Consider the following 25,175-nt stretch of genomic DNA (forward strand, 5'->3'; position numbering starts at 1 on the left):
CCTAAATCATATCACTGTGTGTTCAATGGCATTGTCTTTGCAAATGTAACTTCACATTCCATTTGCCTATTTGCATCTGTTTGCAAATAGAAGAACACCGAGCACTGTCTGAGATCATGAAGACATTTAGTATTAGGTTGGTGCAAAAGTAATTATTTTTTGCATTGAAAGTAATGGCAAAAACTGCAGTTGCTTTTGCACCAACCTGATATTTACCTAAGGACTCTAGTGGCCTGGAGTCTCAGATGCCTTCAAGCAGTTCAACAGTGCCACATGTATGTTTCCTTTTCCTTCATGGCTAATCCAAACATTGTATCCTAACCCCAGCATCTCAAGCAGGGTGGATAGAAAAGGGCAGTCCTTTTTATTAGCAAAGATCAATCCTTCCAGAATCTTTTCAGAAGACTTTCCTTTCTATTGGCCCTACCAGAGTCACCCAGGTACACCTAGTAGCAAGAGGGCTAGAGAAGTGGCTCCGTCCTTCATTCTGGGCTGGACGGAATGGCACGCAATGTTCCGCTGGTGTAGAAGAGAATGGGAGAAGTGGAGGAAGGACTCTCAGGAAGACAGCTGGGAGTGACTACCACGGTAGTCCTCTATCACGACACCAGTCCAGTAAATCCTGCTTTGCAGCAGGTAACACCAGTGAGCAGCTCGCCGCTGATGAGATTTATTCCCAAAATAACTTTCAAATCTGAAGAGGAATGGCTGCTCTGTATTTCATTTCAGCAAGTCTCCATGGATATTATTTTTCTCTCCACTGACTTTATTTATAACGTGAGCTGCAGGAAGCTGGAAGGAGAAGCTCCTTGACAATATCTGGAGTCTGGGCTTGCTATTTGACCAGTTAACCCTATGTTTTCTCCCTTGGCGAGGTTGGGGATGAGGAAACACCTTCTCTCCTAAAGATGGGCCTGATGAGGATGCATGGTTCCCAAGGTGTGTGGTGTTGGTCAGGGAGGAATAGTATGCTCTAGGCTTGGCAAGCCAACTCACTTGGCTTAGGCCCTCTGGCTAAGCCATCCAGGAATGGGGCTCAGTGGTGATTCAATCAATTGAGGAAGCATCTTATGTTTGGAGATAGCTTAACGGTAAGAAGTGAGCTAAGGGTGCTGTTATTGCAAGACCTCCATCTCTACAAAAAATAAAAAATAAATTAACGGGGCATGGTGGTGCCCAAATTCAGGAAGAATTTTTTTTTTTTTTAAACTTAAGGCCTGAGTCACATCTTTTAAAAATTGAAAAAGCTGTGGGGGATCCCAGTTCATGCTTCTCTCTTCTCCAGAGCACAGGTGGAGCTGAGATGTCAGGACATCTGCATTTTATAGACGAGGAAACTGACATGCAGGGAAGTTGAGAGCTCAATCCAGGGCAGCGCAGCATCTCAGTGAAGAGTGATGTCATGGACACAGTTGGGAGAGCCTTCCCTTGATTTGTTATTCTTGAGATAGGCTGAAGAAGGAACATGAGTATTCAGTCATTAGGGATGTGGATGGGTACACCATGCAGTTGCTCACCAGTCCCTGTGTGGGAGAGGCAAAAGATGCTACAGCTAAGAAGGATTTTGGTGATTGCTGAGATGCAAGGAGCATTAGTCTAGCATATTGCTCATCTTTCCACACTAGCTGTCCCTCCATCTGCTTCTGAGGTGGGAGGTAGAACTTGACTCTGGACCAGATTGAAGACTGGCTGAAACGGAAGAGGCACTGAAAGCACTTCTCCATGAGACATGTCCATGAGTGCCATGACAGTTTACCATTGCCATAGCAACACCAGGCAGTTACTGCCCCTGGCTGTGGCAACACCCTGAAGTTACCTCCTCTTTTCTAGAAATTTCTGAATAATCCATGCCTTAATTTGCGTGGAATTAAAAAGTGGGTATAAGTATGACTGTAGAATTGCCTCTGAGCTGCACTTCTGGGCAAACTGCCTGGGGTTAGCCCTGCTCTGCAAGGAGCGGTACCTTCGTGCTACTGTGCACTGATGCCTCAATAAAAGTTGCAACACCACCAGCTCGTCCTTGGATTTTTTCCTGGGCAAAGCCAACAATCCTCCCAGGCCAAGCCCCAATTCTGGGGCTCACCTGCCCTGCATTACTTCTACCAGCTCTTATCATCCTATTTACCTGCATCAAAACCTTGATGTTAACTCCTGCCCTGATGACATCACGACTAAAAACTCTTGAAAATTGAGTACAATTATCTGTGATTGTGGATTAGTGTATTCCGAGTACCATAACAAAAGACTGTCTGGTTTAAACAACAGAAATTTTTCTCGCAGATCTGGAGGCTGGAAATCCAAGATGAAGGTGCTGGCAGGGTTGGTTTCTCCTAAGGCCATGCTCCTGGGTTTGCAGGTAGTAACCCTCTCACTCCCTTTTCACGCAGTCTTTGCTCTGTGTGCACACCTCCCTGGTGTCTCTTCCTCTTCTTAGGGTCCACTTAATGAGCCTCATTTTAACATAGTCACCTGTTTAAAGAGCTCATCTCCAATATGTTTACATTCTGAGGCACAGGCAGTTAGGAATTCAACATAGGTATTTTGATGGGACAAAATTCAGCCCATAACAGCTTGTAAGTGCTATTAAGAAGACTCAGGGCTAGCATTTTGGGAGGTTGAAGCAGGAGGATCAATTGAAGCCAGGAGTTCAAGGCCAGCCTGGGCAGCATAGCAAGACCCCATCACTAAAATAGTAAGAAAATTAGCTGGGCATTGTGGTGTGTACCTGTAGTTCCAGCTACTTGGAAGGCTGAGGCAGGAGGACCACCTGAGCCCAGGAGTTTGAGGCTGTAGTGAGCTGTGATTCTGCCACTGCACCCTAGCCTGGGGCAACAGAGCGAGACCCCGTATCTTTAAAAAAATATATCCCATCCCAGAGTCCACCCTGTAGAGAAACACAAGTATTTTTCCACTTGTTGAACTAGGACCATCTGTGGATATTATGAATATAAATATTTTATTCTAAGTCTCTATTGACCTTTCAATTCTCTGAATCATTGCAAAAATTATTCTCAGCAGTCTCTATTTTTACCACCTCAGCAAAATGGTTCTATCTCAGCTCCCTGTCTGGACTTTAAATTCCAGGAAGGCAAGGCTGCATCTTCATACTTTTTTCCTCCAGATTTCTGAGTGTTGGCAGTGACACTCTTTTGGTAAATGGAAATTTGAAAGAGCCAATGAAAAAGAATAATAGTTGAGGAGCAAAGGTTTCTCCTGCAGTGGGCCAACTGTCCGTAGCAACAAAGACACATGGGCAAACAAACAGTGCTTGCTTCTCTTTAGGAAAGAATAATTATTTACCATGAAAGAAGCTCTGTGAAAAAAAATAACTTCAATGTGTCAGGTGAATATCTTGTAAAGGAGACTTTTTGACCTTAAAAAATGGTGAGCCGTAGCTCAGTAAAAGCTCATTAGGGAACAGAGGGAGCTAGTCTGGGGACAGAATGTATATTGACTGACTCAGAGGTTCTCTGAGTTTCTCTCTATGAAGGCAATTTGCATAACAATGATTACATATTGGGTTTGAGGCAGTTATTGCTCACTGGAGTCCTTCCAGAGTAACTATTTCAGTGGTTGCAGAGCCCCCTCAGAAACCAGGCTTTAAAAGGAAATTAAATGTGAAGGGTTGAGTTGCTGCAGTTGTTAGCCTTGGGAAGGGATTAAAGGGGACGTTTTTGTCATGTGAGATGTCAGGAAAATTCATGAAGAGCTCACTAGGTTGTCTACTTGGAAAAAAATGAACTTCTTCCTAATGGATTTTGAAAAAGATTATTTAATTTGGGTTCACCATTAGCCATTCTGGGCAAGGGATGTAGGCGAATGTTACCCTTCATTCTTGTAGAGAACAGTGAATTGTTCTATCTTTACAAAACCAAACGCAATTGAAATATATTTTTTATGTGTAATTTATTGCTCTGAAGACAATGCAGTGGAAAAGTTATAGTGATTAATTACTCCCCAAAACCAGAATATTGAGGGTGTGTGTGTGTGTGTGTGTGTGTGTGTGTCCATGACACAAAACTGCTTCTAATTTATTAGGCAATAGTCATTGGATTAGGCAACGTAAATATGACATTTGGAGAACAGTGCAGTCCCCCAAAAAGTAGAATGAACTTTTAGATAAATGAGAGAGAAAGAGAGGGCGTTAGAACTGGGTAATGACTCAACAGACCAAGAGGTCAAGGCCTTTCAGTGCTAGTCAAAGGACCCAAAAAGGCCACTCCAAGCGTGGTGATCATATAACTTGAAGTGGAAACTAGAAAGTCTGGAAAGAAGGACAAAGAGCCCTTCCGTTATTTTTGCTCCATGTTCTATTTTTGTTTTGTTTTTTTCTTTTCCATTGTTTTGTTGAGATTAATTTACATCTCATGAAATTCACTGTACTTTGGGAGGCCACAGGAGAAGGATCACTTGAAGCCAGGAGTTTGCAACCAGCCTGGGCAACATAGTGAGATCCCTATCTCTACAAGAAATTAAAAACAAATATTACCAGGGTGTGGTGGTACATGCCTGTAGTCCTGTTACTGTGGAGGCTGAGGTGGGAGGATCGCTTGAGCCCAGGAGGTCAAAGCTGCACTGAGCCATGATTGCGCAGCCACTGCACTCCAGCACTCATTGAGAGCAACAGAGTGATGAGACCCTGTCTGCAACAAAAACAACATCAAAATTCACCCTTAAAAAGTCTACAGTTCACCACTGTCTAATTCTGGAATATTTTTATCACTCTGAAAAGAAACATTGTACCCATTGGCAGTCACTCCTCAATCCACTCCTGCCTTTGGCAATCACTAATCTATTATTTGTCTCTGGAGTTACCTATTCTGGACACTTCATATATATGGAAGCATACAGTCTGTTTTTTTGTCTGCCTTTATTCACTTAGCAAAACGACTCCAGAGTTTATCCATGTTGTAGCATCTGTCGGTACTTCCTTTCTTTTTATGGTCAAATCATATTCCATTGTATGGATACACCACATTTTGTTTATCTATCCAACAGTTGATGGACGTGTGGGCTGTTTTGGCTTTTTGGCTGTGATGGATAAAGCTGCTGTGAATCATTTGTGTACAGGTTTTTGTGTGGACATATGTTTTCATTGCTCTTGGGTACATACCTAGGAGCGGATTTGTTGGATCATACGGTAGTTCCATGTTTCACCTTTGGAGGAAGTACCAGACTATTTTCTGAAACGGCTGCACCATTTTACATTCCTATCAACAATGTACAAAAGAGCCCTTAAAATTGGATCACCTACCATTTGCCAAGTACCATGCTGTCTTCTTGGTGTGCCTTCTGTTATATGGGCTTGTGTTCATTATTCCTCCTTTATAGGATAAGAAATGGAGACTCTGAGCGTTTAACATAGATGGGAAGAGAGAGAAAACATGCAGTCACTGAGGTTAATGGTATATGATCAAGTGTGAGACTGGAACCCTGAGGTTCTTCCGCAAGAGTTGGTGGGCAAAATGTTGAGTGCAGCCTCAAGGGCAGGTGCAGAGGGCTATGAAACATAGAGTCTGTGTTTTTCATAGACTATTTCCACAGACTCTGACCATCAAGGTCACTTTCTCAGAGGTGGAGGATAACTGGGACATAGAAGGGTGTGTGTCCATGTCCATCTCCCTTGAGTGAAATATCCCAACTCTTTTGTTCACCTGCACATACCTGCAGCCTCCAGATTGAGCTGGGTAGGTCTGTCAACCACGGTGAGAGGACTGTATGATTCTCCTTGGAATATGAACACAGGGAAGCCAGCTTATGTAAGGTAATGCAACAAGCAAGCATTGGGCAGAGAGATCGTGTCCAGTGCAGCAGCTGGGGCCTCTGCAGGGCCACCAGACTTCCCTCTGTGCTTGCAACTGGAAATGCAGCAGGAGCCAAGGGAGGAAGGCAGGAGCCTCGCAGGCCACCTGGGGTCCAGGAGGGAGGATACTGTGGATCTGATCAGAGGGAGAATGGAACAGGGTGTGCTGGGTCTTGGCTCTGGTCACTCAAGCTGAACAAGGTGGGGTGCGACTGGGAAGTCCTCAAGACCATCTGTACACAGTATCTTATTGATCCATAATTTTGTTTTGCTGCTTCTCAATTATTTGTTCTTGCAATTTCTGATTTTGGCTTTGATTATTGTGAGGTTTGCAGCAGAGAAGGATATAAACAAATAGATCTCAAAGTAAAGGGCTCCTCCAGGACTTCTAAATAAGCACCATTTAGCTTGGGCAGCTCCTGCTGACCTGCAGGAGGGAGGAAAGTCTGATGGTACCACCCATACCCGCATACCTGGGGAGGCCTGCTTACTTCACACCTGAAGGGCTTGGTTTTGGCCTGGGCTAAGAGGCGCACACCTGGGAGAGTGACCCTGGTGCCAGAAAGAAGAGTGATACAGGGATTGTTTCCACGTCCATTCCCTGCAACTCCTTAGAGATGGAAACTGGCATTTCAATGTTGGGGCCTCTTAGGATGTACATGTTCTGTAGGTCTTGAAACCACTAAAGGGTTCCAGAGCTTTTCCCACCAAAAACAATACATTCAGGATGTTTTTCAAATACTGTTTCCACAAACTCTGGCTATTGAGGTCATTTTTTCAGAGGTGGAGGATAACTGGGACATGGAAGGTGTGTGTTCACATCCATCTCCCTTGAGTGAAATATCCCAACTGTTTGTCTTGTTCACCTGCACACACCTGCAGCCTCCGGGTTGAGCTGGGCAAGTCTGTTAACCATGATGAGAGACAGGGCCGTATGTTTCTTTATGGAATATTTACCCGCAGCGTGCCTGCTGTTTCTTTTTCTCTTCTGGGAACTCTAGCAAGGGAAGGAGCTGAAGTCACATGAACAGCTAGAGGCAGACCAGGTGAGTGATGGAATAGTGAAGATTGAGGAATCTGCCTGGTCAGATGATGCCTCGTGCTCTGAGAATCACCGTGACACTGAGCTCTTAGGAAACCAGCTTTGTTGGCGTGTTCACAGGCAGAATTAGGACCAATGTCTAGAAGGTATAAGATGATGCAGATGTTGATTCTACTTAAAGAGCAATGCCTGATTAGAAACTCAAAGGCTGGGCGTGGTGGCTCTTGCCTGTAATCCCAGCACTTCGGGAGCCCAAGGCGGAAGGATCGTTTGAGGCCAGGACCCAGATAGAACAGTATAAATGTGCTAGCTTAGGATGTGAGCACAATGGGGCAGGCTGCTCTGGGGGGATCATGGCTTAGAGTGGGCCTCTGCAGGTGTTTATTCTAAAGCTGGATTCTGAAATGGCCACAACGTTGAGGGCTGGAGTGGCCTTGGATGATCCTGAAAGTCTGGGTTTCTGTGTATTTGGTCATTTCTTACTTATTCAGGGAGTTATTTTCGGTCTGTTGAATTCATCAATTCTCCAAGACGTTGAATTTTACCACTTGTATATCTGGCGGATACACCCTAAGCTAGTGTCTTTATATTACTATATCTGGGTCTGTTTAGATAAAGAAGAATTTGGCTTCTTCCTTTCTTTTTTCTGGTTTCTGTGATGCTGTAGTGCTTTGAGTTTTTATTATTCATAATTTTGGGGGCGGGAGCGGGGGACACGTTCTCACCCTGTGGCCCAGGCTGGAGTGCAATGGTGTGATTGCAGCCACTGAAGCCTTGATCTCCTGGGCTCAAGTGATCCTCCTACCTCAGCCTCTCGAGTAGCTGGGACCACGCCTGACTAGTTTTTTGTATTCTTTGTTGAGACGGTGTCTCAACATGTTGCCCAGACTGGTCTCAAACTCCTGGCCTCAAGTGATCTTCCCACCTTGGCCTCCCAAGTACTGGGATTATAGGCATAAGCCACTGTTCCCCCAGCCTTTGAGTGTTCAATCAGGCAGTGGGACCTCACATTTTTTCATCTGCATGGGTCACAGGGAATCACAGAACCTAGATAATGCAGGCTTTGGAAATCTGCTGATGTTGGAGACACAGTCATGTGATTCCACATTCTTGCTTATAGCCTCATCTGTCACCAGAAAGAAGAGCAGCTGAGGCATTCTTCCTATGTCCATTCCCTGAAGCTCTTTTTTTTTTTTTGAGATAGAGTCTTGCTCTGTCACCAGGCTGGAGTGCAGTGGTCCAGTCTCGGCTCACTGCAACCACTGCCTCCTGGGTTCAAGCGATTCTCCTGCCTCAGCCTCCTGAGTAGCTGGGACTACAGGCATGCACCACCATGCCCAGCTAAGTGTTTTTTTTTGTTTTTGTATTTGTAGTAGAGACGGGGTTTCACCATGTTGGCCAGGATGGTCTCAATCTCTTGACCTTGTGATCTACCCACCTCAGCCTCCCAAAGTGCTGGGATTACAGGCGTGAGCCACTGCGTGCGGCCCCCTGCGGCTCTTTGGAGATGGAAACTGGCATTTCAACCTTAGGATCTCTTAGGATGCAGGATGCACATGTTCTGTAATTCATGAAACCCCTAAAGGCTTCCTGATCTTCTCCTCCCAAGAACAATAAATTCAGTAGGAGTTGCAGAGAGGAGCATAGAATCCAAGCGCTCCAGGGGTCTTAGACCTTTTTGAGTCTGTATCCCCATTGTATGCATGTGAGTTTTTTGTGGAAGGGATCTTTCCAAGGTCATCGGGCTGACCAGGGCTGAGCAGGGCGAAGTAGGCCCAGGGATCTAGGTTTCTGGGTTCCTTGGTGTTATCCTAATGTCTGAACCACATCCTCAGCTTGCTGAGCTATTTTTGTTTTTCTTTCTTTTTTTTTTGTTCTGTCATGGTAATTGTTTTTCTAGCATGATCACTAGAATAGAAGTAGTTCCACATTTATCTGCCCTCTTACAGCAGACTTTTTGGAAAAATTGCCTCTTTCTGCTGCCTTCATAACCCTTCTGCCTCCCTTCATAACCCAAGTCCCTTTTCTCCCCCTTCTCCATCTCGATCAATAACACCAACATTCAACATCCCTTGTTGCTCAAGCCATACATGTATAAGTGAGTTATTCTTGAATCATTTCTTACTCTCACATATCTTTGGGTAAGCTGAGGTTTGGCCAATCTGGGTTGAGTTCACCTGGGCTTGGTTCTAAGCCACAGATTGGATCTGACTGTTTCATGTGTCTCATGCTTCTTGGATCAGTGGGCATCCCAAAGCATGTTGTCATGGTGAGGTTAGGATGAAGAGGCTAGAAGCAGCAATGCAAGCTCATTTCAGGTCTCTGCTCATGATACATCCCTAGTATTTTGTTGGCTAAAGCAAGTCTCGTGGCCAAGCTCAAAGTCAGTGAGTAGGGAAGTACACTCAGCTCAGCAAATGATCAAGTCCAACATTAGTGGCGTGAAGATGTTTTTGTTGAGCAGATACATACTCTCTGCCCTCTTCACATGCATACTCTTCACCTGAATTGTATGCATGAGAAGAGGGCAGAGAGTCTGTATTTGCTGAACAGAAATATAATGTGCCACCTCAGATAATTTTTTTTGAAATTGAGATAGTGTCTTGCTCTATCACTCAGGCTGGAGTGCAGTGGTACAGTCATAGCTCACTTCAACCTCGACCTCTTGGGCTCAAGCAATCCTCCTCCCTCAGGCTCCCAAGTAGGTGGGACTACAGGTGTGTGTTGCTGTGCCCAGCTAATTTTGAAAAAAAAAAAAAAAAAAAAAAAAAAAAAAAAAAATTTGTAGAGATAGAGTCTTGCTGTGTTGCCCTAGCTGGTCTTGAACTCCTAGGCTCAGGCAATCCTCCTGCCTTGACCTCCCAAAGCACTGGGATTACAGATGTGAGCCACCATGCCTGGCCTCAGATAAGTTCTTTAAGGAAGAAATCTACATCTAAGTAAATGGGATCTTGCCAAGAGGGTCTTTTTATGAAGAATTGGATGTGTGTTTAAAATTGATAGTGCTTCTGAATACCTCTTTTAGAACAGATGCTTTATTGTTTCAGATTCTATAAATTAATAAGAGATGATGGTGGTGGTGATGGGATGTGTGATACTGATGATTTTGAAGAGGGGAGGAAGGTAGCAACATTTTATTAGGGTGATCCATTTTTATTCTGCCTTATTCTTCCTTATCCTTCTGATTTTATAATTTACCTTCCATGATATGACCAGAATTGTTGTCACACAAAATCTCTAATCACTGGGGATGTACCCACGTGATATCAGAAATTTACATGCTTTTGGGAGAATTGGTGAAGGTTAGTGTCCCACTCTGTCCCTCCTCTTTAGCCCCTCCGATTAGGAATAAAAATGCTAGAAGGAGTGCTTGGAGCATAGTGGAGGAGAGAATTTTCTCCAAAAGTTGTTGAGACTGAGAGGTGCTGAGCAAATGCAGCACGTGGCCTGGTGTACAGTGTCAAGCACACAGTTGATGCTGACAGATTTCTTAGGTCTTGGCAGGGAGAGTGCTTCTTCAATTCAGCATATTTCTTACCTGCTCCTAGATCAGCCTTTTTCCCCCTTGTGCAGCTTTATAAATGCTAGGAGGCTAAGTAACACAATTAACCTTTCATCCATCTGCTCTGAGAAAGTTCTGAAGGTTCGCAAACTCTTCTTTATTTGGTTAGAAATATTCTTTGCACAGACACTCTTGGGCATATCAGCAGCCAGAGCCTGTCCAAGACAGACATACATGTTTATCATCTCCTCACACAGGGGGATATTTCTGGCAATGTTTGTTCGGTGCTGAGAGTGAGATTCAGGCCTTTGAGATCCTCGCCATCACAGTGGCGTGAAATCTGAGAAAGCATTGCCTTAAGGCATGCCTGGTGGCCTGAAATACAGAGAGCCCGGTTCTAGATCTAACACTTCAGAACATTCATTCTTCATTGTCTTCGTGCTTCAATTTTCTCCCCTCCCTCCCTCCCTTTTTTTGAGACTGAGTCTTGCTCTGTCATCCAGGCTGGAGTGCAGTGGTGCAATCTCAGCTCACTGCAACCTCCGCCTCCCAGGCTCAAGCAGTTCTCTTGCCTCAGCCTCTATATTGGCCAGGCTGGTCTTGAACTCCTGACCTCAAGTGATCTGCCCACCTTGGCCCCACAAAATGCTCAGATTACAGGCACGAGCCACCACACCCAGCACCCTCCCTCCCTCCTTCCCTCCCTCCTTCCTTCCTTCCTTCCTTCTCTTTCCCTCCTTTCCTCCCTTCTTTCCCTCCCTCCCTCCCTCCCTCCCTGCCTCCCTGCCTGCCTGCCTGCCTGCCTGCCTGCCTTCCTTCCTTCCTTCCTTCCTTCCTTCCTTCCTTCCTTCCTTCCTTCCTTCTTTCCTTCCCTTTCCCTCCTTGTCTCCCTTCCTTCCCTCCCTCCCTCCCTCCCTCCCTCCCTCCCTTCCTTCCTTCCTTCCTTCCTTCCTTCCTTCCTTCCTTCCCTCCCTCCCTTCCCTTCCCTTCCTTCCTTCCTTTCCTTCCGTCTGTCCCTCCCTCCCTTCCTTCCTTCCTTTTTTTTGAGACAGAATTTTGCTCTGGCACCCAGGTTGGAGTACAGTGGCACGATCATGGCTCACTGCAGCCTCAACCTCCTGAGCTTAAGCTGCTCTCTCACATCAGTCTTCTATGTAGCTGGGACTACTGGTGTGTGCCACCATGCCTGGCTAATTTTCTTTCATTATTTTTGTAGAGACAGGTCTCATTATGTTGCCCAGGCTGGTCGCTAACTTCTAGCCTCAAGCAATCCTCCTGCCTCGGCCTCCCAAAGTGCTGGGATTACAGGTGTGAACCACCATGCCTGGCCTCAATTTTCTTATCTGCTAACTGTGGATAAAGCTATTCTGAGGATCAAATTAAGCTTTGTAGAGCAATTCCAGGAAGTGTAAATTTCATAATACATGTAAGACATGTCATTTTGAATAAAACAGCAGTTTGAAAATTTATGGACAGTTTGCTCCAAAGGCACTTCAAGCGTCTAACAATGATTCATATCTCTTGGAACTACAAATGCTACATGAACAGTTCAGTTAATGGGCGAAAATATACCTCCAGTATTCGTGGCTCCGAGGGAAGCACAAATCTAGAGACCTCTTAGTCCTTGTTTAGTCTTCTAGGACAGAATTTAACAGTGGATCACCATGTGTTATAAACCAAGTTGTGTCCCCCACTGAAATTCATATTTTGAAGCCCCAACCCTCATTGTGATGGTATTTGGAGATGAGGCCTTTGGGAGGTAATCAGATTTATTTGAGGTAATGAAGGTGAAACTCTTATAATGGGATCAGTGTCCTTATAGGAAAGGAAGAGACACAAGCTCTCCCTTTCTCTGTCATGTGAGGGTATAGCAAGAATGAGGCCATCTGCAAGCCAGGAAGACAACCCTCACCAAGAACCAAATCTGCATTTACCTTAGTCTTGGACTTCCCAGCCTCTAGAACTATGAGACATAAAGGTCTGTTGTTGAAGCCTCTGCATCTATGGCATTTTGATATAGCACCCCTAGCTGGCTGAGATACTGTGGAAAGTATGAAAACATGGTCACATTAAGATGGCTGAAGGAGTGGGTGTGTTTAGCCTGGAAAAAAAAAGAAGATAAAAGGACAGTTAACGATATGTCTTGATAATGTCTTGTAATATTTGAAAATTACATGAAAGTGTAATCTGCATGATTGATGCAGAAGAAAAAAATTAAGATCATTGGGTAGAAGAAACAAAGGTACCCATTTTTGAAATTTTATTTATTTGAGCCATAAACCAGGAATGCAGTGTACCACAGGGCGGTGGACTCTTTGTCCCTGGGAGAATACAGTATAAGCTAGGTCGCCATCTCTCTGGAATTTCTGCACCAAATGGAGTGTGGGGCTAGCTGACCTCTCCTTTCTTCCAACCCAAGATTCTAAGTTGGACCGCAGGTGCACTAATTGTCCTTATACTTAGGGAACATTTTACTCCATTCTCTTCCACCAAGCAGCAGCTGATACAATCGAACTCTTACAATTTCATTCAAGATATTAATAACCTTTGAACATCATGTCAGGGAAGCACTGAAAATGCAGGAGGGAAAATGTCAAAATCATCATCATAATTCAGTTGTCAACAAATATCAAGATCATCGTACTGATATATGAACTAGGGAATCAATGATGATTTGACATGAGTTAATGAAACGGCGCTTACCCATTTCTGACATGTCACCAGGAGATTTCCGTATCCACACTAGAACATGATGCTAAATTTGGCCAGTGAAGTTTATAATGCAATCATTCATTCGCTGACTCACTTTGGTCTTTCAGCCGTCCAGTTGTATCTGTGATATTTACGAGGTGTTTGCTATGTGCAAGACACAAAGATGCCTTCCTGTTCACAAGAGACCAGTCCGCATGCGAGTGAGCAGTCAAGGGCACATAGACTATGATATCAGAAGTGCTGTGGTTGAGATTTTCACCAGCCTCTGACTTTCTGGGTTGGACAGTGTCCAGAAAGGATTTCTGGGGCTCTGTTGAGTAGCAGGGAAGACTGGCAGTGGTCCTGAAGGGCAGCAGCTTTTTAGAACCATCAGAGGAAGGTTTGGGTACCTTAAACAAAGGAAGCAGCAGAGGATGAGGCTGGGCAAGGACTCCAGTAATAAGCAGCTTTGCATATTACGTGAAAACTTTGGGATTATTTTCCATAAGCAGCAGGAAGGCACTAATGAATTTCAAGCAAGCAGTGTTCAGATTTGCATGTTGGAAAGCTCACTCTGAAGATGGTGTTAGGAGTTGCCTGCAATAACTCAAGCAAGCGATGGCTTGAGCTTGCATCTGGGTGGTGGCAGAAGAGATGGAGAGGTGAGAATAGTCTCAGGAGATGTTCAGAGTTCACACCAAGAGGCCCAGCACAGTGGCTCACACCTGTAATCCTAACACTTTGGGAGGCTGAGGTGGGCAGATCACCTGAGCTCAGGAGTTCAACACTATCCTGAGCAACATGTCTTAACTTGGTCTCTATTAAAAACACACACCCACAAAATTAGCTGGGCATGATGGCACATGCCTGTAATCCCAGCTACTTTGGAGATTGAGGCAGGGGAATTGTTTGAACCCGGGAGGCGGAGATTGCAGTGAGCCGATATTACGCCACTGCACTCCAGCCTGGGTGACAGAGTGAGACCTTGTCTCAAAAAAAAAAAAACAGAGTTAACACCAAGAGTCATTTGAGTAACAATTTTAAAAATATTATATGTATTAATTTAATGTCTATATGAATTTAAAAATATATATACACACATATGCATGTGAATTTAAAAATATATATATAGCACACATATATTTAGCATTAATTTTATATACGTGTAATAATTAAAGTGGTTGTTATAGTGCTTTGTGTGTAATAGACATTTGTCAATTGAACTAATTATCACTAATAATTGTATCCAAAATGTGGCTATCTTTTCTTTTGGCAATATTTCCTGACAAGCTCTTGTGTTCCATTGATCTTGCCTGCCCTTTCCTATTCCATTATTTCACCTTCTTAATTATTGGAGTTTTTCAGTGTGTGTTAATAGCTGGAAGGATAAACTGTATTTTTCAGATATTTACCTTTATTACCATACTGGATTCTGAGAGGTGGCTCCTCAACCCCCCAGGAGTACATTGAAGTTGGCCAAGAGTAAACCTGGAATGTTGCTCACTGTTAAGCTTATGGCTGCAATGGCTGCAATTTCTGGATTGTCTATAAGTTTTATTGACTTCCAGATGATCTAGCATAAGGTAGGATCTCCCTGAGACGCGGACCGGCAGGGGGGCTCTGGCCTCTCTGCAGAAACTTCCAAACAAATGCCTGCCCAGTGGAAGACAGGCTGCATGACATGCTGGCTCTTTGGCTTAGAGGGAGAGAGAGAGGTTTTCTGCATGCTGGGCTGGGGCTGCTGAGATGATGAGGAGCTTTATGAGTTGACAAGGCACCAGATTGCATTTTGCTGCGGTCACCATCTATCCTGGAGTTTGTGCCTCCATCGTGTATACCACCTCTATTTCTAAAAGAATAATGCTGGTTATCTGTAAACTCGTAAGTTTCCACTGTAACCCTGGAGAAAATCATGTCCTCATTTGTATGAAGGAAGGTGGGAAGGCAGCTCAGAGTCGATTTACAACCTTGACTCTTTCGTTTTGCCACCGCCATCGAGCCTTCGTAGCTTGGGCTGAACTTAACCACAGACGTGGGCAGAGTGATGTGCTCTTGCTGAGCGGTGATCAACCGTGTGGCCCTCAGAGGATTTCTGGGCTCCCTGTGAGATGGAGCTGCTCCATCATTCACACAAGATGTCGTGCAAAAATTAGTCATTGGCTTGCCTGCACTAGAAGGGAATTTCTAAAATTTCAGAAGTGGAGGTTATTTTTATTTATGTTTCAAAAACTGGATGACTACCTGAGAAAACATATATTTTACAGCCTCACCTGCCAACGTATATTTAAAATTTCCTCCCAGTCTTCATGCCACTTTAATGATTATTGCTTTATTTTCTAGCTTAATATCAGAGAAGGCAACCTCTTTTCTGTCTTTTTTTTTTTTTTAATTTCTAAATTTTCTAACCTCTGTGTTCTTCTAGGTTAATTTTAGAACGTTTTGTTGTGTTCCAGAAAAAAAAATCCCCTTTGAAATTATGTTAAACCTGTACATTAAAAAGGCAGTGGATGGGTACAATGGCTCATGCCTGTAATCCCAGCACTTTGGGAAGCTGAGGTGGGGGGATCACTTCTGTCCGGGAGTTCGGGACCTGCTTGCGCAGCATAGGGAGACCTCATCTCTACAAAAGTTAAGAAAATTAGCCACGCATGCTGGTGCATGACTATATTCCCAGCTTCTCAGGAGGCTGAAAAAGGAAGATCCCTTGAGCCCAGTAGCTGAAGGTTGCAGTGAGGTAAGATCACTCCACTGCACTCCAGCCTGGGTGGCAGAGTGAGACCCCAACTCGAAAGAAAGAAAGCAAGAAAGAGAGAAAGAGAGGGAGGATCTCCTAACAATCTCCCAACATTCCAACTTCCAACTCAAAGACGTGTTCTTCTCTGCCACTTATTGCATTTAGTAAAATTTTCAAGTATTCTTCTTACTGGTTAAGTTATTCCTAGGTATACTGTAATATTTGTTACTTTTAGAAATAGATTTATTTACATTGTATATTCTAGTTGTTTTTTGCTGAATTAAAAAACACTATTAATATGAGATATCTAGCTGCCCCAGCCTGGGCATCCTCTCCTAGTGACAGCTGTATCTCATGACTCATTTCCTTATCACTCTAGAAAACACTTACTTCACTGATACTGTCTCAAAGGTCACCAGTGCCTTTCATTGCCACACCAAATGGCTCTTTTCAGGCGTAATTCTCTGTGACATTCATCAGTAGAGATTCTCTTCTTTGTGAATATAAATATACTACAGTATTTAATATATTCAACACCTCTTCTCCTATTAGATGCTTTCCTTATGGATATTTAATTTGCTTTCTTAAAGTGAAATACTCAGTTTGTAATGGATGGCCCCAAGTTGGTTCTCCAGATCTAATCTCTATTCAACCATCTACCTAACAGTTTTTAAGAACTCTTTGTGTCAGGCACTGGAGGTGACCACATGTATGCCATTAAGGGGAGCACCCAAACATGGGACCACAGGAGAAGTCTTCCAGTCGTGATTGGTAGTACATCGGTCCCTTTTCACGCTGCTGATAAAGACATACCCAAGACTGGGTAATTTATAAAGAAAAAGAGGTTTAATGGACTCACAGTTTCACATGGCTGGGGAAGCCAGACAATCATGGTGGAAGGGGAAAGGCACGTCTTATGTGGCGGCAGACAAGAGAGAATGAGAGCCAATTGAAAGGGGAAACCCCTTACAAAACCATCAGCTCTCATGAGGCTTATTTACCACCACAAGAACAGTATGGGGAAAACTGCCCCCATGATTCAGTTATCTCCCACTGGGTCCCCCCCACAACATGTGGGAATTATGGGAGCTACAATTAAAAATGAGATTTGGGTGAGGACATAGCCAAACCATATCAGGTAGGATGCTGTATCTGTGAGGATACAGATACAGCATCAAGACTTTCCTTTCTGGCAGGGGACAGGTAGCACACTCAGAAGGGGCAATTAAAGAGAGGTTACCAAAATATTTACAAAGATTGTGAAGGGTTAAGGGAAACCAATAAGGAATGAGAAGGGTTGGTGAATGATCCTAGGGCTAGCAACAGAGAGGGAAGAAATTGCCACCCTAAGGTCTGCAGAGGCAAGAGGAGGGAGTGGTTAATGGAATGAAAGGATAGCTGTAACCCTAAGAGAGGCATGCCTGATAGCAACTGGATTATAGAAGCCCAGGAGGGAAAGAGATGGGAGAATAAGTACGCCTCTCTCTCTTTCCATCCATCCGTCAGGAAGTGTCCTTATGTTGCCTCCTATTGGTTCATCTCAACCCAAAGCCAGGGGGCAGGTGAACCTATAGCTGTCCCTATAGGTCTTTCTTCTAGAGTATGCAACTGGGAGAAAAAGGATGGAGAATAGATCTGGAGTGAAGCATGAAGGATATTTGATATAGTTGCAGTAGGATGACTGACCTCAATCTGTCCTTCCTCCCTTTATCTTCGAGTTCTTACCTAATAGTGCCACTTGGCTTTACTGTTGTCAGCTGTTAGGTGCAAAAGTTATTGCTGTCTTTGCCATTACTTTTAGTGGCAAAAACTACAATTAGTTTTGCACCAACTTAATAAAATAACTCAGGCGGAAAAGAAGGGAACGATGAATTCTCGCAGGCCTGGTGCCAAGAAGCCACCCCATTCTCTTCCCGCTTTCTCTCTTTGCTGCTGTTTCTCCCCCTTTGACTTTGTGACTTCTCTGCCTACAAGTTCAGTTTCATTCCTCAAAGATCGCAACTGCCTCTGACCAGTGAGCAAGGGGCACTTGCAGAAAAGGTTTCTTGGGTACGCGAAGTCATCCCAACTTGCTCCAACGGCAACCTTTCCTGGCTAAGTTAAGACCAACTTGAGTTTGGCTGGTGGACTTGAACTCTTATTTATCTTTGCCAACAGTTTCTGGGGCCTGCAAAATAAGCACATTAAAATACCAGTGAATTTTTTTTTTTTTTTTTTTTTTTTGCTGCTTTGTTGAACATTTGTGGCAGATTAAATGGGGGTGAAAATGGAAGCACATGGACCAAAAAATATGTAATTCACAGGTATCACATCGCACTGTGAGGAATGATCTTTTTGGAGGCTGTTAAGTGAATGCCTTTCATAATGGAAGCAATAGTGCCACAGAAGGAGAAAAAAATCTCATTGGGACCATCATTCCCTGTGTCTCCTTGGTGGGATATACATGCATGCTTAGTCTTAATTTCTATACTGTTTTATAAAAAAAATTCTCCTTCTGGCCCCTCTGACTGCATTGGAAAGGATGCCCAGGGGAGTGTGCTAGGCAAACACATCTGAAATGCATTTTAGCTCTAAGGTGGAATTTAATGACTTCGGATTGGAAGCTCTCTATTTAGACGGAACGAAAGATATGCTGTATCGTCAAGTGAAGAAAAAGACAAGCCAACCCAACCACACAGATGAAGTTAGAGAAAGAATCAGAGGTTTTTCTATGGGAGCTGCTGAGTTAAGTCAAAGGTCAGGAATTCTGTCCCATTCTGATAGCGTCTCTTGCCTTGACCCTTGGGAGTGTGTGGCTTGTGAGGGGAAGTTAGCAAGTACTGGGGAAGGGAAAGGGAAAATCCAGGGCGAATGAGTGAGAGCGCACAGAATAAAGAGAAAAAAAGCATGCTTGGTAGTCTTTTAGCCATATTTTTCATCATGCAGTATTGGACACATTATATCTATGACCTGTATGTCAGGCTGTAATCGTACACTGAGGAACAGCCGTGCCCATATCGCAGCTTTACAGTGAAGCATGTCTGTATTAGTCTGTTCTCTTACTGCTATTAAAAACTACCCAAGACTGTGTAATTTATGAAGAAAAGAGGTTTAATTCCCTCACTTCCGTAGGCTGTACAGGAAGCATGGTTTGGGAGGCCTCAGGAAACTTAGAATCATGGCAGAAGGCAAAAGAGAAGCAGGCACAATCTTCACATGGACAGAGCCAGGAGAGAGAGAGAGAGAAGGGGGAAGTGCTACACACTTTAAACAACCAGATCTCATGAGAACTCACTCTATCACAGGAACAGCAAGGGGGAAATTCGCCCCCATGATGTAGTCACCTCCCATCAGGTCCCTCCCCCCAACACTGGGGATTATAATTCAATATGAGATTTGAGTAAGGGGACAGAGCCAAGCCATATCAATGGCCAAATACCTTGGAGGTCCTTTGGGTGTCCTCCAAGAATATAAATATGTGTATATATATATATATATATATATGTATATGTGTGTGTATATATATATGTATATGTGTATATATATACGTATATATGTATATATATATACACGTATCTATGTGTATATATATATACACGTATATATGTATATATATTTGAGATAGAGTCTTGCTCTGTTGCCCTGGCTGGAGTGCAGTGGTGTGATCTCAACTCACTGCAACCTCCACCTCCCAGGTTCAAATGATTCTCCTGCCTCAACCTCACAAGTAGCTGGGACTACAGGTGCACACCACCACACCTGGTTAATTTTTGTATTTTTAGTAGAGACAGTGTTTCACCATGTTGACCAGGCTGGTCTTGAACTCCTGACTTCAAGTGATCCGCCCACCTTGACCTCCCAAAATGCTGGGATTACAGGCATGAGCCACCGTGCCCAGCTGGACAAGTGGGATTTCTGAAGTCAAACAGGAAGCTTGAACACTTAGTTGTTTTTTTTTCCAGAGATAAGGTCTTCTTATTTTTTATTTTATTTATTTATTTTCAAAGACAGGGTCTCACTCTGTCATCCAGGCTGGAGTGCAGTGGTGTAATCATAGCTCACTGCAGGCTTGAACTCCTGAGCTCAAGCATTCCTACCTCCTCAGCCTCTCAAGGAGCTGGGACCATAGGCACAGGCCACCACACTGGCTAATTTGTTTGTTTTTTGTAGAGATAGTGTGGGGTCTCATTATGATGCCCAGGCTCGTCTCCAACTCCTGGGCTCAAGCAATTCCCCTGCCTCGGCCTCCCAAAACACTGAGATTACAGGCATGAGCCTCTCTGCACCTAGCCTGCTTGCTTCTTATTAAGACATTTCTCTCTTCCTTAAGTCTCAGTCTCTTGAAGTCTTGGGGTTCAAATATAACATAAGTGAGAGGCCATGCATATAGAGCAGAAAAGAAAAAAGTTTTGCAGGATGCAGTTCCTTCTGTTTGGTGGAAATAGACAACGGATAGGGTAGTCAGTGAGCACTTGCTGAACATTGCCTATCCTTCCCCTTCTTGCTCCTGGGCTCTCCTCTCTGCACCCTCTGCCACGGCTCTAGCTTGCCTGTCCTGATGGCAGTGAGGTTTGTATCTCAGGCCTCCACTGCTGTCTGAACCTCCATTCTCAGGTGCTTCAACTTTCCACTGGACTCTGACGCCATCTGGATGTCCTATGGATGCCTTGTGTACCACATGTGAAGAATGGAACTCATTTTCTTTTCACACTCTCTTCTTTATGCCCTGTCTTTTCAGGCAGTGTTATCAGTCACCTGCAACTCAGTTTTGCTCAGTTCCTCCTTCTCTCTCACCCTTATCTCTTGTTTGTCTCCTACCCTGGGATGGTATCTCCTAAACAACCCTCAAATCTCTCCATTCCTTTTGATCACTGACTGCTGCCTTAAGATAAGCTTCCTGCCATCTCTTGCACAGGCTGCTGCAAGAATTCTGCAATAGGTCTCATAATCTGCCTCAGAGCCCAGCCTTTATCCTCCTTTAACTGCCATGGAACCTTTAAAAAGTTCCAATATTTGGCCAGGTGTGGTGGCTCACGCCTGTAATCCCAGCATTTTGGGAGGCCAAGGTGGGAGAATCACTTGAGGCCAGGAGTCTGAGACCAGCCTGGGGCACATAGCAAGACCCCATCTATACAAAAGTGTTTTAAAAAATTAGCTAGGTTAGTGTCACATACCTGTAATTTCAGGTACTTGGGAGGCCGAGGCAGGAGGATTGCTTGAGCCCGGGAGTTCAAAGCTGCAGTGAATGCACTGTGATTACACCACCGCACTCTAGGCTGGGTGACAGAGTGAGACCATCCTTTAAAAAAAAAAGTTCCAACGTTCCTACATTCTCAGACCCAGTGTCCTCATTTGTGAAACAGAGGTTGTAATAATACCTTCCCCCTGAGCTTGTCACGAGATTAGATGAAACAATGGTAGAGTAAACGTGAAAAATTTAGCAGAGTGCCCACCATACAGTGGGTACTCAATAAATGGCCACTGTCATTACTGTTAGTGCCTGGGGTCAGTCCTTGTGCTGTTATTGGCCACACTTCAGATCTTGTTACTTTCCTTCTTCATTTGTCACTTATAGATAAAAAGTTAAAAGTCAAGGGACCCAGGGCTGCAGAATGACTTTTGTGGGCCCAGAGACTTTAGCCTAGATGGGCTCCTTCCTCCATATAAAATACTAAAAAGTAGATTTTATGACTGTGTTTCTATTATTGTCTTGAGTACTCTCTGAAGAGCTTGTAATCTTAAATGGCAATTCTCTGACCTCTGGAGACTGTGTAAATTTAGACAAACACATGTGTAGTCTCAAGTCCTGGGTTGGGATTTTTGCCCCCAGCTCTGAGCACATCCATCTTCTTGTTTGTCTCATTATGCTGTTCCTTGGATTTGAAAAAAAAAAAATCCAGTCTTTCAGGGACCTAAATTTTTGCACATATTTCAGTTTCAATGATATTTCTCAAGAGAACCCAAAATCTCATATCCTGTGCACGCTTGAGCTCTGAAACTGCAGCTTTTAGTTAATGAGCAACTCATCCTCTCCCTCTCTGAGAGCAGACATAGACTCAACTCCAATTCTAACTTACCTCGAGGAGTTTCCCTTTCTTTCTTGCAAGATCAGCTATATATTTTAAATATTTTTAAATTGTTTTATTGAGTGTTTTTAGGTATCTTGCTGGAAAATTCTCATGTTGGATAGCCTTTCATCTTGCTGTGAATAGAATTGTCTATCATAAGTGTTCTTTTCTTAACAACTATTTTGAGTTTTTGTTTTTTTGTTTGTTTGTTTGTTTTGTTTTTGTTTTTGAGACGAGGCCTTGCTTTGTTGCCCAGGCTGGAGTTCAGTGGCACAATCTTGGCTCACTGCAACCTCTGCCTCCTGGGTTCAAATGATTCTCCTGCCTCAGCCTCCCGAGTAGCTGGGATTATAGGCATGCGCCACCACACCCGGCTAATTGTTGTATTTTTAGTAGAGACGGGGTTCATCATGTTGGCCAGGCTGGTCCTGAACTCCTGACCTCAAGTGATCTGCCCGCCTCACCCTCCCAAATTGCTGGGATTACAGGTGTGAGCCACGGTGCCCAGCCGTATTGAGATATACAGCTCATATCATTCATCTATTTAAAAGCATAAAGTTTAGTGGCTTGTAGTATCTTCACAAATTTGTGCACCCATCACCATGAGCTAATGCTGTCACATTCCCATTACTCCAGGAAAAAGCTCTACATATTAACAGTCACTGTCCATTTTCTCCCCAAGTTCTCCTTTCCCTCCTGAAAGCAACCATGGATCTACTTTCAGGTTCTGCAGATTCACCTATTCTGTACATTTCACATAAGTAGAATCACTATATGATCTTTTGTGACTAGCTTCATTTACTTGCCATAACATTTTCAAAGTTCACTCATGTCATAGCTTGTATCACTACTTCATTCTTTTATATGGCCCAATATCCCATTGGTCTGGAGAGACTATATTTTGTTTCTCCATTTGTCAGTTGATGGACATTTAGCTAATAAGAATAATGCAACTGTGAGCATTTGTGCACAAGTTTTTTTGGGGACGAATGTTTCCATTTTTCTTGGGTGGAAATTTCTTAGGAGTGGCATTGCTGGGTCATATGGTAACTATATTTAGCATTTTTTGTTTTTGTTTTTGAGACAGAGTCTTGCTCTGTCACCCAGGCTGGAGTGCAGCTACGGGATCTTTGCTCATTGCAACCTCTGCCTCCTGGGTTCCAGTGATTCTCCTGCCTCAGCCTCCCAAGTAGCTGGGACTACAGGTGCACATCACCACACTCGGCTAATTTTTGTATTTTTAGTAGAGACTGGGTTTCACCATGTTGGACAAGCTGGTCTCGAACTCCTCAGGTGATCACCTCAGCCTCCCAAAGTGCTAGGATTACAGGCGTGACCACTGTGCCCAGCCTATATTAAGCATTTTGAAGAACAGCCCAACTGTTTTCCAAAGTGGCGGGACAACTGTACATGCCCACTAGTAGTGTTGCATCACAAGTGAGTTTAAAACCAAGCACAGGTGTTTGTAGTCAACATGGGAAGAGTCCTTGTGGAGTTTTGAGCGCAGTTCAAGGGATGTCATTGGAAGATTTGTTGCACATCAGTGTGGAAGCAGATTCAACATGAGGGAGCAGGTAGAAAGTGCTGGAGTACTCTAATTCTCCGCCGATAGGGTCTCTGTGGAGACGGTGGCAGCAAGAAAAGATAACCAGGATTCCTGAAGAGCATATTGGACAGTGGAAATGATTCTCAAGCAGAGAAATGATGCTCATCTGACATTGATGAAAGTGCTCGTTCAACCTTTGCTTTTGATCTTGGTATTACAGAAAATAAATTTCTGTTTTCGGAGAAGCAGGAGAGAGAATACAAGCTTTGCCACTAGGTGATGGAGAACCATCTCACGACCGGAGCAGGTTTCTTGGCTCTTGACTTGCTTAGGGGATGTCTTTGTGGGAGATTTGGATCCTTCTGGGCGCTTCTGGCTGCCCAGGCTGTGAAAGCCAAGGAGGCTGGTCCTTGTTCTTTCTGTCAGTGGCAGCAATGAAACGCTGGATATTGGATCTCCATCATTTAAATGGATAAAGTGGTGTGTGTGTGTGTGTGATTGTGTGTGTGTGTGTGTGTGTGTGTGTGTGTGTGCTGAGTAGCTGGAACATTTGAAATGGCAGAAGGCAATGAGAACCCTTAACAACAAAAGTCTTCTAGTTAAGTAATAAAACCTCCCATAACTCCAGGATTTAAAAATTGCCCATCAAGCTGTTTATCCTATAATGGAATAATAGGTTTAAAGCTGCCACCATCCTGGGAGCTTGCAATTGCTCAGTGAGGCTTGTTACAGAGGCCTCCAAGTCTACTTGGCATGGTTATCACCCGTGTGGGTTTTTTCCTCTCTTCTGTGATTTATTCTCAAACATTTTGTATTTCCTCCTGCCATTTAGATAAAATTTAAATAAAACCATTAGGGAAAGAGCTGTGTCAGAATGTTGGACCCTTTAAACTCAAGATAAAAATCAATCTGTATGTTGCTTTCTGTTCAAATGAAGCAAAAGCATCTGCAGTTTGGCAGTTATCTGTGACTTGCTGTTTTTATTCTGTGCTATTTCTTCTTGCTGTAGTTCCTCCTAGCAAAAGGGAAACAGGCGTGAATAATGGCCCCAGTTCTGTCTCATTTCTTGTGTCCTCTTTCGTCCTCATTTCTCCGAATTTAGATGGTCTCTCCCTTTTACAGACCCCCATCTCATCCCAGTCCCCAAAAGGAGAGAGAGGATTCTTTTATATTTACTTATTTATTTATTTTTTTGAGACAGAGTCTTGCTCTGTTGCCCAGGCCGGAGTACAATGGTGTGATCTCGCCTCACTGCAACTTCTGTCTCCTGGGCTCAAGAGATTCTCCTGCCTCAGCCTCTCGAGTAGCTGGGACTACAGGCGTGCACCACTACACCCAGCTAATTTTTGTATTTTTTGGTAGAGACGGAGGGAGAGGATTCTAACCAGATTTTAACCCCAGAACTCTCTGTGACCTTGGCCTTCCTCTCAATAGAAATGTTTTCAGGGCCTATACCTGAGTTGGATAAATTGAGGACATTATTTTTTCTGACAGATAATGTTAAATTTCTGTTGAAGCTGCAGCAGAGATTGAGTGATACATCCCGGTATGGTGGTTTTCTAATAATTCTTTTTTCTCCAACTTTTTCTAGGCTTATCCAAATCTCTTGGGCTCATTGAAGGTTATGGTGGACGGGGTAAAGGGGGCCTTCCGGCTACTCTTTCCCCGGCTGAAGAAGAAAAGGCTAAGGGACCCCATGAGAAGTATGGCTACAATTCCTACCTCAGTGAAAAAATTTCACTGGACCGTTCCATTCCGGATTATCGTCCCACCAAGTAAGTTCTGGTTCAGTCGTTTGGGGAGCTTGATG

At 43.9% G+C, this 25,175-nt stretch overlaps 1 protein-coding gene across 2 annotated transcripts in view; it reads left to right on the top strand.

The window, feature by feature from the left end:
- GALNT17 (polypeptide N-acetylgalactosaminyltransferase 17) overlaps positions 1-25,175 on the top strand; it is a 585,888-nt gene that overhangs the window by 177,570 nt on the left and 383,143 nt on the right. The window contains exons 1-2 of one of the 2 annotated variants that reach the window (XM_055292945.2): positions 12,298-12,325; positions 24,957-25,140. In XM_055292945.2, the coding sequence (XP_055148920.1) occupies positions 12,313-12,325; positions 24,957-25,140 (197 nt within the window). In that variant the 5' untranslated portion in view covers positions 12,298-12,312. Of the gene's footprint in view, positions 1-12,297; positions 12,326-24,956; positions 25,141-25,175 lie in introns of those variants that run through there. The other variant, XM_055292944.2, reaches the window with a different exon arrangement.

The sequence above is a fragment of the Symphalangus syndactylus genome, chromosome 9, assembly GCF_028878055.3.
Source record: "Symphalangus syndactylus isolate Jambi chromosome 9, NHGRI_mSymSyn1-v2.1_pri, whole genome shotgun sequence".
Classification (NCBI taxonomy): Eukaryota; Metazoa; Chordata; class Mammalia; order Primates; family Hylobatidae; genus Symphalangus; species Symphalangus syndactylus.